The 12,217-nt window shown below is 44.7% G+C and overlaps 1 protein-coding gene across 1 annotated transcript in view; it reads right to left on the reverse strand.

Moving 5' to 3' along the window:
- The window catches only part of hhip (hedgehog interacting protein), a 233,580-nt gene that overhangs the window by 24,392 nt on the left and 196,971 nt on the right, over positions 1–12,217 (reverse strand). Inside the window, exon 12 of the mRNA XM_070865050.1 lies at positions 10,377–10,525. Within this exon, the coding sequence (XP_070721151.1) occupies positions 10,377–10,525 (149 nt within the window). The remainder of the gene's footprint in view (positions 1–10,376; positions 10,526–12,217) is intronic.

Consider the following 12,217-nt stretch of genomic DNA (forward strand, 5'->3'; position numbering starts at 1 on the left):
TGGAGGGTAGCTAATGGAACACCATTTTTTTTTTAAAAAGGAGAGAGAAAACGGGTAATTATAGACCGGTTAGCCTGACATCAGTAGTGGGGAAAATTATTAAAGATGAAATAGCAGCGCATTTAGAAAGCAGTGACAGGATCGGTCCAAGTCAGCATGGATTTATCAAGGGGAAATCATGCTTGACAAATCTTCTAGAATTTTTTGAGGATGTAACTAGTAGAGTGGACAAGAGAGAACCAGTGGATGTGGTGTATTTGGACTTTCAAAAGGCTTTTGACAAAGTCCCACACAAGAGATTGGTGTGCAAAATTAAAGCACATTATATTGGGGGTAATCTACTGACGTGGCTAGAGAACTGGTTGGCAGACAGGAAGCAGAGAGTCGGGATAAACGGGTCCTTTTCAGAATAGCAGGCAGTGACTAGTGGGATGCCACAGGGCTCAGTGCTGGGACCCCAGCTATTTACAATATACATTAATGATTTAGATGAAGGAATTGAGTGTAATATCTCCAAGTTTGCAGATGACACTAAGCTGGGTGGTGGTGCGAGCTGTGAGGAGGACGCTAAGAGGCTGCAGGGTGACTTGGACAGGCTAGGTGAGTGGGCAAATGCATGACAGATGCAATATTATGTGGATAAATGTGAGGTTATCCACTTTGGTGGCAAAACGCGAAGGCAGAATATTATCTGAATGGCGGCAGATTAGAAAAAGGGGAGGTGCAATGAGACCCGGGTGTCATGGTACATCAGTCATTGAAGGTTGGCATGCAGGTACAGCAGGTGGTGAAGGCGGCAAATGGTATGTTGGCCTTCATAGCTAGGGGATTTGAGTATAGGAGCAGGGAAGTCTTACTGCAGTTGTACATGGCCTTGGTGAGGCCTCACCTGGAATATTGTGTTCAGTTTTAGTCTCCTAATCTGAGGAAGGACATTCTTGCTATTGAGGAAGTGCAGTGAAGGTTTACCAGACTGATTTCAGGGATGGCAGGACGGACATATGAGGAGAGACTGGATCGACTGGGCCTGTATTCACTGGAATTTAGAAAGATGAGATGGGATCTCATAGAAACATATAAAATTCTGACGGGACTGGACAGGTTAGATGGAGGAAGAAATGTTCCCGATGTTGGGGAAGTCCAGAACCAGGGGACACAGTCTATGGAAAAGGGGTAAGCCATTTAGGACTGAGATGAGGAGAAACTTCTTCACTCAGAGAGTTGTTAACCTGTAGAATTCTCTACCGCAGAGAGTTGTTGATGCCAGTTCATTGGATATATTCAAGAGGGAGTTAGATATGGCCCTTATGGCTGAAGGAATCAAAGGGTATGGAGAGAAAGCAGGAAAGGGGTACTGAGGTGAATGATCAGCCATGATCTTATTGAATGGTGGTGCAGGCTCGAAGGGCCGAATGGCCTTCTCCTGCACCTATTTTCTATGTTTCTTTTATGGCTATGAAATGCAGCTCACAGTAACTCGGTGTGTGCCGTAAATCCTAACCAACATTCACCCTCGATAAGGTTGTTACTATAGGACATATTTCAAAATATTATCTTTGTTCTATTACCACTTTGAAGCCATTTGCAATGACAGCAGTCTCTCAACAACAACTTGCGTTTTTATGGCACCTTTCATAGAAATCATAGAAATTTACAGCACGGAGGGAGGCCATTTCGGCCCATAGTGTCCGTGCCAGCCAACAAAGAGCTATCCAGGCTAATCCCACTTTCCAGCTCATGGTCCATAGCCTTGTAGGTTACAGCACTTCAAGTGCAAATCTAAGTACTTAGTAAAAGTGGTTAAAGTTTCTGCTTCTAGCACCCTTTCAGGCAGTAAGTTCCATATCCCCACCACACTCAGGATGAAAACATTTCCCCTCGAATCCATTCTAAACCCCCTATCAATTACTTTAAATCTATGCCCCTGGTTGTTGACCCTTCTGCTAAGAGAAATAAGTCCTTCCTGTCCACTCTATCTCTGTCCCTCATATTTTTATATCGCTCAATAAGGTCGCCCCTCAGCCCCCTCTGTTCCAAAGAAAACAAACCCAGCCTATCCAATCTTTCCTCATAGTTAAAATTCTCCAGTCCAGGCAACATCCTCATAAATATCCCCTGTACCCTCTCTAGTGCAATCACATCTTTCCTGTAATGTGGTGACCAGAACTGCATGCAGTATTCTAGCTGTGGCTTAACTAGTGTTTTAAACAGTTCAAGCATAACCTCCCTGCTCTTGTATTCTATGCCCTGGCTAATAAAGGCAAGTATTCTGTACGCCTTCTTAACCACCTTATCTACCTGGCTTTCTACCTTCATGGATCTGTAGACATGCACTCCAAGGTCCCTTTGTTCCTCTACACTTCTCAGTGTCCTACCATTTAATGTATATTCCCTTGCCTTGTTAGCCCTCCCCAAATGCATTACCTCACACTTCTCTGGTTTGAATTCCATTTGCCACTGTTCTGTCCACCTGACCAGTTCATCGATATCTTCCTACAGCAGACAGCTTTCTTCTTCATTATCAACCACACAGCTAAGTTTTATATCATCTGCAAACGTCTAATCGTACCCCCTACATTCAAGTCGAAATCATTGATATGTACCACAAAAAGGAATGGACCTAGACTGAGCCCTGCGGAACCTTTAATGTAGAAAAATATCCCAAGGCACTTCATAAAGATGTAATCAGACAAAAATAAACATCAAAGCCAAAGAGGAAGATATTTGGAGAGGTGAATAAAAGCTTGGTGAAAGAGCTTTAATGGTTTTAAAGAGGGGTTTAGGCAGAGAATTCCAGTGCATGGGGCCTTAGCCTGCTGAAGGTATGATCACCAATAGTGAAGCGAAAGGAAGAGGAGATGCACATGAGGCTAGAATTGGGGGGAACAAAGTGTTGTGGGGGGTGCGCGCGGGGGGCTGTGAGTTGTAGGACTGAAGAAATTAGAGCCATGGGAAGTGGCAAGGCCTTGAAGGGATTTAAACACAAGGATGAGAATTGGAAGTGTTGGAGGACCGGGAGCCAATGTAGATCAGCAAGGAGAGTAGTGGTGGATCAGTGGGACCTGTTATGTGATAGGATATGTAATATGTCCTTACTATACAGTATAAATGCACACGAGGCCCATACTTGAGAAAAGCTCACTCTGTGACCAGTTACCTTTATTAGCCAGCACTGAAGTGATGAAGGTGGGTAGAGCTTCCCCTTTTATACCTGAAAGTCCAGGTTAGGAGTGTCTCTCACAAGTTCACCATCTAGTGGTCAATGTTCTCATGATGTACAACTTAGGTCAGTTTATACATGGGTTAAATACATGACATCACCTCCCCCCCAAAGTCTTATTGGGATCACAGGTTGAGTCTCTCTGGTGGTTTACGCTCCCTTGTAGAGCGCCTGAGTTGGGGCTCCGGTTGTTGGGTGCTGGCCTGAGTGTCTGCTGTTTGCGGTGCCTCAGGCCTGTCCGGACTGCCCACAGTGACTGGGCTCTCCTCCGCTTGGTTCCGATGTTCAGTCACCTGTGGAGGAGTGAACTCTACATCGTGTTCTTCCTCTGCTTCTTCTATGGGGTTGCTGAACCTCCTTTTTGTTTGTTCCACGTGTTTGCGGCAGATTTGTCCATTGGAAATTTAACTACCAAAATCCTATTTCCCTCTTTGGCAATCACAGTGCCTGCGAGTCATTTGGGCCCTGCAGCGTAGTTGAGGACAAAGACAGGGTAATTGACATCAATACATCTCGCCTTTGCATTCCTGTCATGGTAGTCACATTGTGACCAGCGCTTGCTCTCAGCAATTTCTTTCATGGTGGGCTGTATAAGGGATAACCTGGTTTTGAGCGTCCTTTTCATTAGCAGCTCGACGGGTGGGATCCCTGTGAGCGAGTGTGGTCAGGATCTATTGGCCAACAGGATGCGTAATAAGCGGCTTTGTAGGGAACCCCCTTGGATTTTGAGCATCCCCTGTTTGATTCCCTGGGTGCATTGCCCAGCTGGGCACACGTGTTGCACCTGTGAACACAAAGTTCCAAGTCTGCATCTATCCCTGGCCACCAAACGTGTGATCTGGCAATTGCCTTCATCATGACAATGCTCGGGTGCTCACTGCGGAGTTCTCTGATGAACATCTATCTGCCCATCTGGGGCATGACTACTCGGTTTCCCCATAGTAGGCAATCGGCCTGAATCGAGAGTTCATCCTTGCACCTGTGAAATGGTTTAAATTCCTCAGGGCATGCCCTGTACGTGGCTGCCCAGTCCCCATTCAGGACACATTTCTTGACTAAAGACAGTAGCGGGTCTCGATTTGTTCAGACTATAATCTGATGGGCTGTCACTGGTGAGCCTTCGCTTTCGAAAGCTTCAACAGCCATAACTATCTCAGTAGCATGCTTGGTTGCCCCCTCGGTGGTGGCTAGTGGGAGCCTGCTGAGTGCATCGGCGCAGTTTTCAGTGCCCGGTCTGTGCCGAATTGTATAGTCATAGGCGGCTAACGTGAGTGCCCACCTCTGTATGCGGGCCGATACATTTGCATTTATGGCCTTGTTGTCGGCCAAATGGGACGTGAGGGGTTTGTGATCTGTCTCCAGCTCAAATTTCCTGCCAAACAGGTACTGGTTCATTTTTTTTTGACAGCATATACACATGCAAGTGCTTCCTTTTCTACCATCCCGTAGCCCCGTTCTGCCTGGAACAGACTTCTGGAGGCATAAGCTACCGGCTGTAACTGACCCTTGGCATTAACATGCTGCAACACACACCCGACACCTTAGGACGACGCGTCGCACGTTAGAATGAGTTTCTTGCATAGGTCATATAGCGTTAGCAGATTGTTGGAGCATAACAAATTTCGTGCTCTATCAAAAGCCCTTTCCTGGCTGTCCCGCCAGACCCATTCACGACCTTTGCGTAGGAGCACGTGGAGCGGCTCTAACAGCGTGCTCAATTTGGGAAGAAAATTACCAAAATAGTTCAGGAGCCCCAGGAACGAACGCAGCTCCGTCGTGATACGGGGTCTAGGTGCTCTCTGGATCGCTTCTGTTTTGGACGCAGTAGGTCTGATCCCGTCTGCTGCTACCCTCATCCCCAGGAATTCTACCTCTGGAGCTAGGAAGACTCACTTCGCCTTTTTCAGTCGCAGACCTACCCGGTCCAGTCTGCGTAGCACCTCCTCCAGGTTGCAGAGGTGTTCTTCAGAATCGCAACCCGTGATGAGTATGTCGTCTTGAAAAACCACTGTCCTTGGAATCGACTTGAGGAGGTTTTCCATATTTCGTTGAAAGATCGCGGCGGCTGAGCAAATCCCAAACGGACATCTGTTGTACTCAAACAACCCCTTGTGTGTCGTGATGGTGGTCAGCTTCTTCGACTCACTCGCCAGCTCCTGGGTCATGTAAGCTGAGGTCAGGTCCAATTTTGAAAAGAGTTTGCCACCGGATAGCGTCGCAAAGAGGTCCTCCGCTCTCGGTAGCGGGTACTGGTCTTGGAGTGATACCTGATTGATGGTGGCCTTGTAATCACCACATATCCTGACCGACCCCATCCGCCTTGAGCACCGGCACAATCGGGCTTGCCCAGTCACTGAATTCGACTGGCGAGATGATGCTTTCCCTCAGCAGGCGGTCCAATTCGCCTTCTATCTTTTCCCGCATCACGTACGGTACCGCTCTGGCCTTGTGGTGTACTGGTCTGGTGTCCGGGTTTATGTGAATCACTACCTTGGTCTCCATGAAAGTGCCAATGCCGGGTTGAAATAGTGAGTCAAATTTGTCCAGGACCTGTGAGCATGATATTCACTCCAAGGAAGAAATTGCATTGACATCACACCATTTCCAGTTCATGACAGCCAGCCAATTCCTTCCCAGCAGTGCGGGACCATACCCCGGGACAATCCAGAGGGGCAACCTATTCTCCGAATATTTGTGGATCATGACTACCGTGGTGCTGCCTTGCACCGGAATGATCTCCTTTGTATATGTCCGTAGCCGTGCGTCAATTGGCAATAATTTTGGCCTCCTGGCCTTGGACGCCCACAACTTGTCGAACTGTTTGATACTCATCAGGGACTGGCTGGCCTCTGTGTCTAGCTTCATTGATACTGGGATGTCATTGAGGAGCACTTTCATCATAATCGGTGGCGTCCTGGTGTATGAACTGTATATGTGCTCCACATGAACTTGCTGAACTTCAGCTTCCAGCGATTTCCCCCAGTGTCCATTTGGCCTCGTAGGGCTTACATGTGTCCCCGTCCTCCTCGTACATCAACCTGGCTGCAGGCTTCCTGCACGTACGTGCCAAGTGACCGCTGACATTGCAGTTTCTGCAGGTATATTGCTGATACCTGCAAGCTCTGGCTGTGTGTTTGCTTCCACACCTCCAACATGAGCCGTTGTTGGAAACAAAAGATCCATTACCAGTCGATCGTCTCTGACTGTCTCTGTAACTGTCCTTAAGTGCTGCATTGACAGTTGTTGTTGGTTCCATTACTGGCCGCATTGTCCCTTGCGATGGCATGAATCGCCGTTCAGCTAGCCATTGTCTCTGTTGAATTCCCCCTTTGGGTTCGACTACATGCTCGGGCATGTCCGATTGCCCCTGACTGCCTGGAGAACTGTGTGCCGCATTAACAATGTTGACTCCCTGTCCATTTGCTGCATTTAAACCAAGGTTTTTGTCAAACATCATTCTGGTCCCTTCCTCCCCTGAGATAAATGTCTGGGCCATCAAAGCCACCGCTTCCAAGGTCAAGTCTTTGGTCTCAATCAGTTTCCTGAAAACCCCAGCGTGCCCGATGCCCTCAATAAAAAAGTCTCGCAGCATCTCCGCTCTGCATGCATCTGGGAACTTACATAGGCTCGGCAGTCGCCGGAGGTCTGCCACGAAGTCTGGAACGCTTTGCCCTTCTCTCCGCCGGTGCGTGTAAAACCGGTGACTCGCCATGTGCATGCTGCTCGCCGGTTTAAAGTATTCCCCGATCAACTTACTGAGCTCTTCAAAAGTCTTGTCCGCCGGCGTCTCTGGTGCGAGAAGATCTTTCATCAAGGAGTACGTCCTGGATCCATAAACAGTCAGGAGATGAGCCCTGCGTTTGTCGGCCGAATCCTGTCCCAGCCATTCCTTGGTGACGAAACTTTGCTGTAGTCTCTCAATAAAATCGTCCCAATCATCACCAACACAGTACCTCTTGTCCGTGCTGCTAGTGGCCATGCTCGCGTGATTTAACTCCCATCCTCGTCGCCAATAATATGTCCTTACTATACAGTATAAATGCACACGAGGCCCATACTTGAGACAAGGTCACTCTGTGACCAGTAACCTTTATTAGCCAGCACTGAAGTGATGAAGGTGGGTGGAGCTTCCCCTTTTATACCTGAAAGTCCAGGTTAGGAGTTTCTCCCACAAGTTCACCACCTAGTGGTCAGTGTTCTCACGGTGTACAACTTGGGTCAGTTTATACATGGGTTACAATGACAGTTAAATACATGACATCATGGGCACCAGAGATTTAGATGAGCTAAATTACACAGAGCATTAAGGATGAGAGACTGGCCAAGAGATCATTGGAATAGTCGTGACTGGAGGCGACAATGGCATGGATGAGATTTTCATCAGCAGATGGGCTGAGGCAGGGACAGAGAAGGACCATGTTACAGAGGTGGAAGTCATTGTGGTTGAGAGGATATGGACTTGGAAGCTCACATCTGGGACGAATAGAACGCTGAGGTTGTGACGAATCTGGCTCAACCTGAGACAATGGCAGGAAAGGGGTAGGAATCAGTGGCAAGGGTGTGAAGATTGTGAGGAGATTTGATAGAGGTGTTCAAAATCATGAGGGGTCTGGTCAGAGTAGATGGAGAGAAACCATTCCCATTGGCAGAAGGGTCGAGAACCAGAGGACACAGATTCAAGCTGATTGGCAAAAGAACCAAAGGCGATGTAAGAAAAAACTTTTTTACGCAGCGAGTGGTTAAGATTTGGAATGCACTGCCTGAAAGGGTAGTGGAGGCAGACTCAATTTTATCTTTCAAAAGGGAGTTGGATAAGTATCGGAAGAAAAAAAAATTGCAGGGCTACAAGGAAAGGGCAGGGGAGTGGGACCAGCTGAAAGTCTGCATGGCTCAAAGGGCTGGATGGCCTTCTTCCGTACTGTAACCATTCTCTGATTCTATGAAGTTGATCAATGGATTTAGTCTCAATGAGCACCTAATGCTTTTTGACGAGCAGGTTTATGATGTAGATTGTTATTGATCATATATATGGAGCATGGTCAATGAACACCTGCCTTTAGCATTAATTGAGCCACATATATCAGCCTGGAAACCACAGGTTAATTGAAGCTGTCTAGGTTAATAGATAATGGATGAGAGAAAAGATTATGTGAGTTTCATTTCACTGTTTGGCCAGATGAATGGATTTTTAAGGTTGTTTATGATCTAAACCCACAATCTGTGTGCATCCTCTCCACTCCTTCCACATTTCATCTGCTCTCCTGAAAGTGCGAGCTCTTGTGTCGGAAAAGGGGAGCTAACAGTCCAGATGTGGGATGTGTGAGGAGAGGTAGAATGTGATGGATGTGAGGAGGGGTAGAATGGGACATATGAGGAGAGAATGCAGCCAGTGAGCAGAGAGTTAGAATGGAACATGTGAGAGTAGAAGGCATATACAGAGGGCTTAACGCCTGTTTCAGGCGTGGGCACTGCACGATGATATTTTGTCCCTTTCCCAATATGGCAGGCAGTGCACTTCCAGCTGGAAATGTGCACTGCTTCCTGTCTGCCATATTAGGGGCTTAGTAGGCATATATTTCAATGATCAGGGATTTTCCAGCACAGGAGTCATCTTTTCACCTACATTTCAGATGAAGTATACTGTTTAGGTAACCATGATGCTAACCCATTCAATTATTGAAAATCCAAGTATTTGATATGATGAAGATGGCTGCTGGCATCAGTTACAAAACTTTCAGGTAAACTCTGATTTAGAGATCTAACCATAAAAATGCTTCTGTATGTTTAAAGACAAATTATTATGGCACACACCAGTCTTGAGGCAATTTTAAAGGGATGTCCTGGGAAAGTCGAGATTTTTCCAGCATCACTACCAGGCATTGCTGAATATAGGTTGAGACTCTTTTCTTGACTTCTTCCTGAGCTATTCAGGAATTTGGTTTAAATAGTTCCCATAACTTCATGAATACTTTGCAATATGTGTATGTGGTAATGGAGAAGGATATTAGCAGCAGCTGTCTTTGCCAGAGATCACCCCACTGTCCTGAGGAATCATCCTGACTGATGAGCTGCTTTGTGTGCTCTGATACGCTAGTAAAATGATAAAACTGGCTGCCTTGATCCTCATGCCCTTCATCAATGAAGAATATTGACTTATTATCCTAGTGCACTCACTGGGAAACATTAACCCAACAGATTGAACTCGACACAAATTATTGTCACTGGTACACTGACAAAGGTGTGAAATTCACCTGCACTGATGTCCAAGCAGAATAAGTGTCTGTTATATAACTGACTCCTTTTGACTATCCTTCACTACTTACTCAATTATCTAGCTTGGATTGAGACCATATTCATTCTTCACATTTGGACATGTACACCCAATGCTATCTTAATTGTTGAACTACAATGTCAATGACAACCTGAAGAAAATTTTGCCTGAATCCTTCCTTCAATACTCTTCCCTTGAAGGAGTGGACATGGAAAGAGAAAATGGCACAGCAATTTGGCATGTTTCTTTAGCTTTGCCATGAAATTCCATGCTTATTTTTTTGAAACTTCCTTGGAAATTCCAAGAACTCGATTACCTAAAGGAAAGCCTCAGTTACAATCATTGATTGGAGAGACCTTAATGCAATGGACATAGATTTCTGCTCAGTAAAATTGTTTAGATTTTTATGTAAAACTTTCTCCTATAAAATAAAGTTAAAGCCCACTGACTAAAATCAAACATAGAGGTAATTACTTGCTGCTTTGTGGGAGGAGCATGATGCTAAGAAATGAGATGGTGATGTAGGCTCACTTCAGAAACTGTATGGAAGTGTCATATAGTGCTGGATGAAAATCTCAAAGGACAGGTGTCACTCATGTTTTCTTCCATTACATATAGTATGTGACAAAGAAAGCCAAGTGTGCAATTCAGTTCTGTTTTGTCACTGTTTTGTTCTGCCACTGGCTAGCAAATTTAGAAGATAATTACTGGGGTTGAATAAATGTTGTAGTAATACTGTAGAATAGGAATAATATAGCCAATTTAATTCTTATTTACAAATTGAGATGGAATAAATATTGCTTTACAGCATTGTGCTATGTCACTTGTAGTACTTGATCTATGATCTTTTCTGATTTCCTTAAAAATACAAGAAAAACTACTTACCCACTCTGCAGAACTCTCCCTCCCAGCCTGGACTACAGCAGCATTTTCCTGTTGGAGTGCAATGTCCATTCCTACACTGACTTGAGCACTCTGATGCTACTGGCTGTGGAGGCTGCACTGATCTCTTACATTCTTCTGGAACCGAAGCTCTATTTTAAAATAAAGAAATGCCAAACGTTTGTGTTATTTAGCTGAGAAGTGTGTTACATCAAACCTCCACTGATTCATCAGATTTTATCAACAGAACCAATTCAATCGCTCAGATCAATCAATAGTTTGCTCACTATCTTTTAAATGTAAAATGTTATTTTAATGATTAAAAACTGTTAATTAAAATAGAAAACATCTAAGCCTAGAAATGATATTGCTCAACATTCACAAATGGACACACTGCATTTGTATGTTATTATTATGTTCACTATTTCAGCGGGTTTAATCAGTTTATTTCAAATGCATTAATGGCTTCTTTGGTATAGTTTCATACAGCGTGAGTTTCTAGATGCTTTACCTAGATCACTATCACGACATACATGTAATTAGAGACAGGATTTAATGAACTAATTCTGGTGCTTATACTTCAGGAACTGAAAAAAGTAATTAAATGATAACTTTATGTAACAGGCTGATGATGAAAAAAGATGGTATTAAGTCATAAAAAAAGAACAAACCGTGGTCAACAATGGCCCGAACTTCCTCACAGTTGTGCAACTTTGCTGGAAGTGCAGCAGAAACCTTGTTTACTTGTGCAAATGAGGTTTCCATGGTACTTCTAGTAAAGGTACTGTGGCAGAGTATGAACATCTCTGAGGAAATTCTGGGCCAATATCTCATTTAATCAAGTAGTCTGTGTCAGACAGATGCCGGAAATTTCCTCAGGGCTTCTCCCGCTCTGCTGGCAGAAGTTTGGCGGAATCTCTTTTTACACATATAAATATGTCTCTGCTGGACTTAGAAGGGGAAATTCAACCTTGGCTCCCTCAGAATCTTAAAACATTTTTTTGTTGATCCTCAGTACAGGAATCACCTGCAACTGAGCATTTCTGTCCACAATGGCAACGCTACATCCAAACTCCTCGTGGGAGAATCTAAAACTAGGGGGCGTAGTATCAGAATAAGGCGTCGCCCATTTAAAACGGCAATGAGGAGGAATTTCTTCTCTCGGAGAATCATGACTCTTTGGAATTCTCTACCCCAGCGAGCGGGAATCCTGAAGGCTGTGTTGCCAGGGTTAAGATTGGCCCAGAAATCCCTGTCAGCTGCTTCCCGTGGGCGAACGGGTAAAAAAACTTTTTAAAAATGCGCACTTACCTTATCCTGTTGCACACGCGCGAGTTCCCAGTCCTGAGGGCTCCACTGACTGTGCGTTGCAGCGCGTGCACATCAGGGCGTGCACAGGTCTAGGCAGCCAATCAGGTCTACTCTGTAGTACATTCTCATTCATAATAATGGGAACTCCGTAAGTTGGAGTTCCCATTATTATGAATGAGAAACAGCCCCCAAAACACACAAAACTAATAATAAAAAATAGAAAAAATACACAACATATTTTTATTAATTTAAATTAAAGTTATTTATGTATTTAAAAAATATATATTTTCCGATTTAAAAATGTTTTTTTTTAAATTATGGTTTAAAATAAACTTACCATAGTGGGGAGGGTTTTGAAACAATAAAATGTGTTTTTATAATTTTATTTTAAAATGTTTGTGTATTTTATAACTCTTACACCTGTAAAAGTAGGCTATGCGCCTGCTTTTATCAGGCGGAAGAGTTTTGAGGACATTTGCTGGGCAAGATATGGGTAAATTCTGCAATCTTGCCCTTGCAAATGTCCTCGCTCC

Source organism: Pristiophorus japonicus, chromosome 2 (genome assembly GCF_044704955.1).
Source record: "Pristiophorus japonicus isolate sPriJap1 chromosome 2, sPriJap1.hap1, whole genome shotgun sequence".
NCBI lineage: Eukaryota > Metazoa > Chordata > Chondrichthyes > Pristiophoridae > Pristiophorus > Pristiophorus japonicus.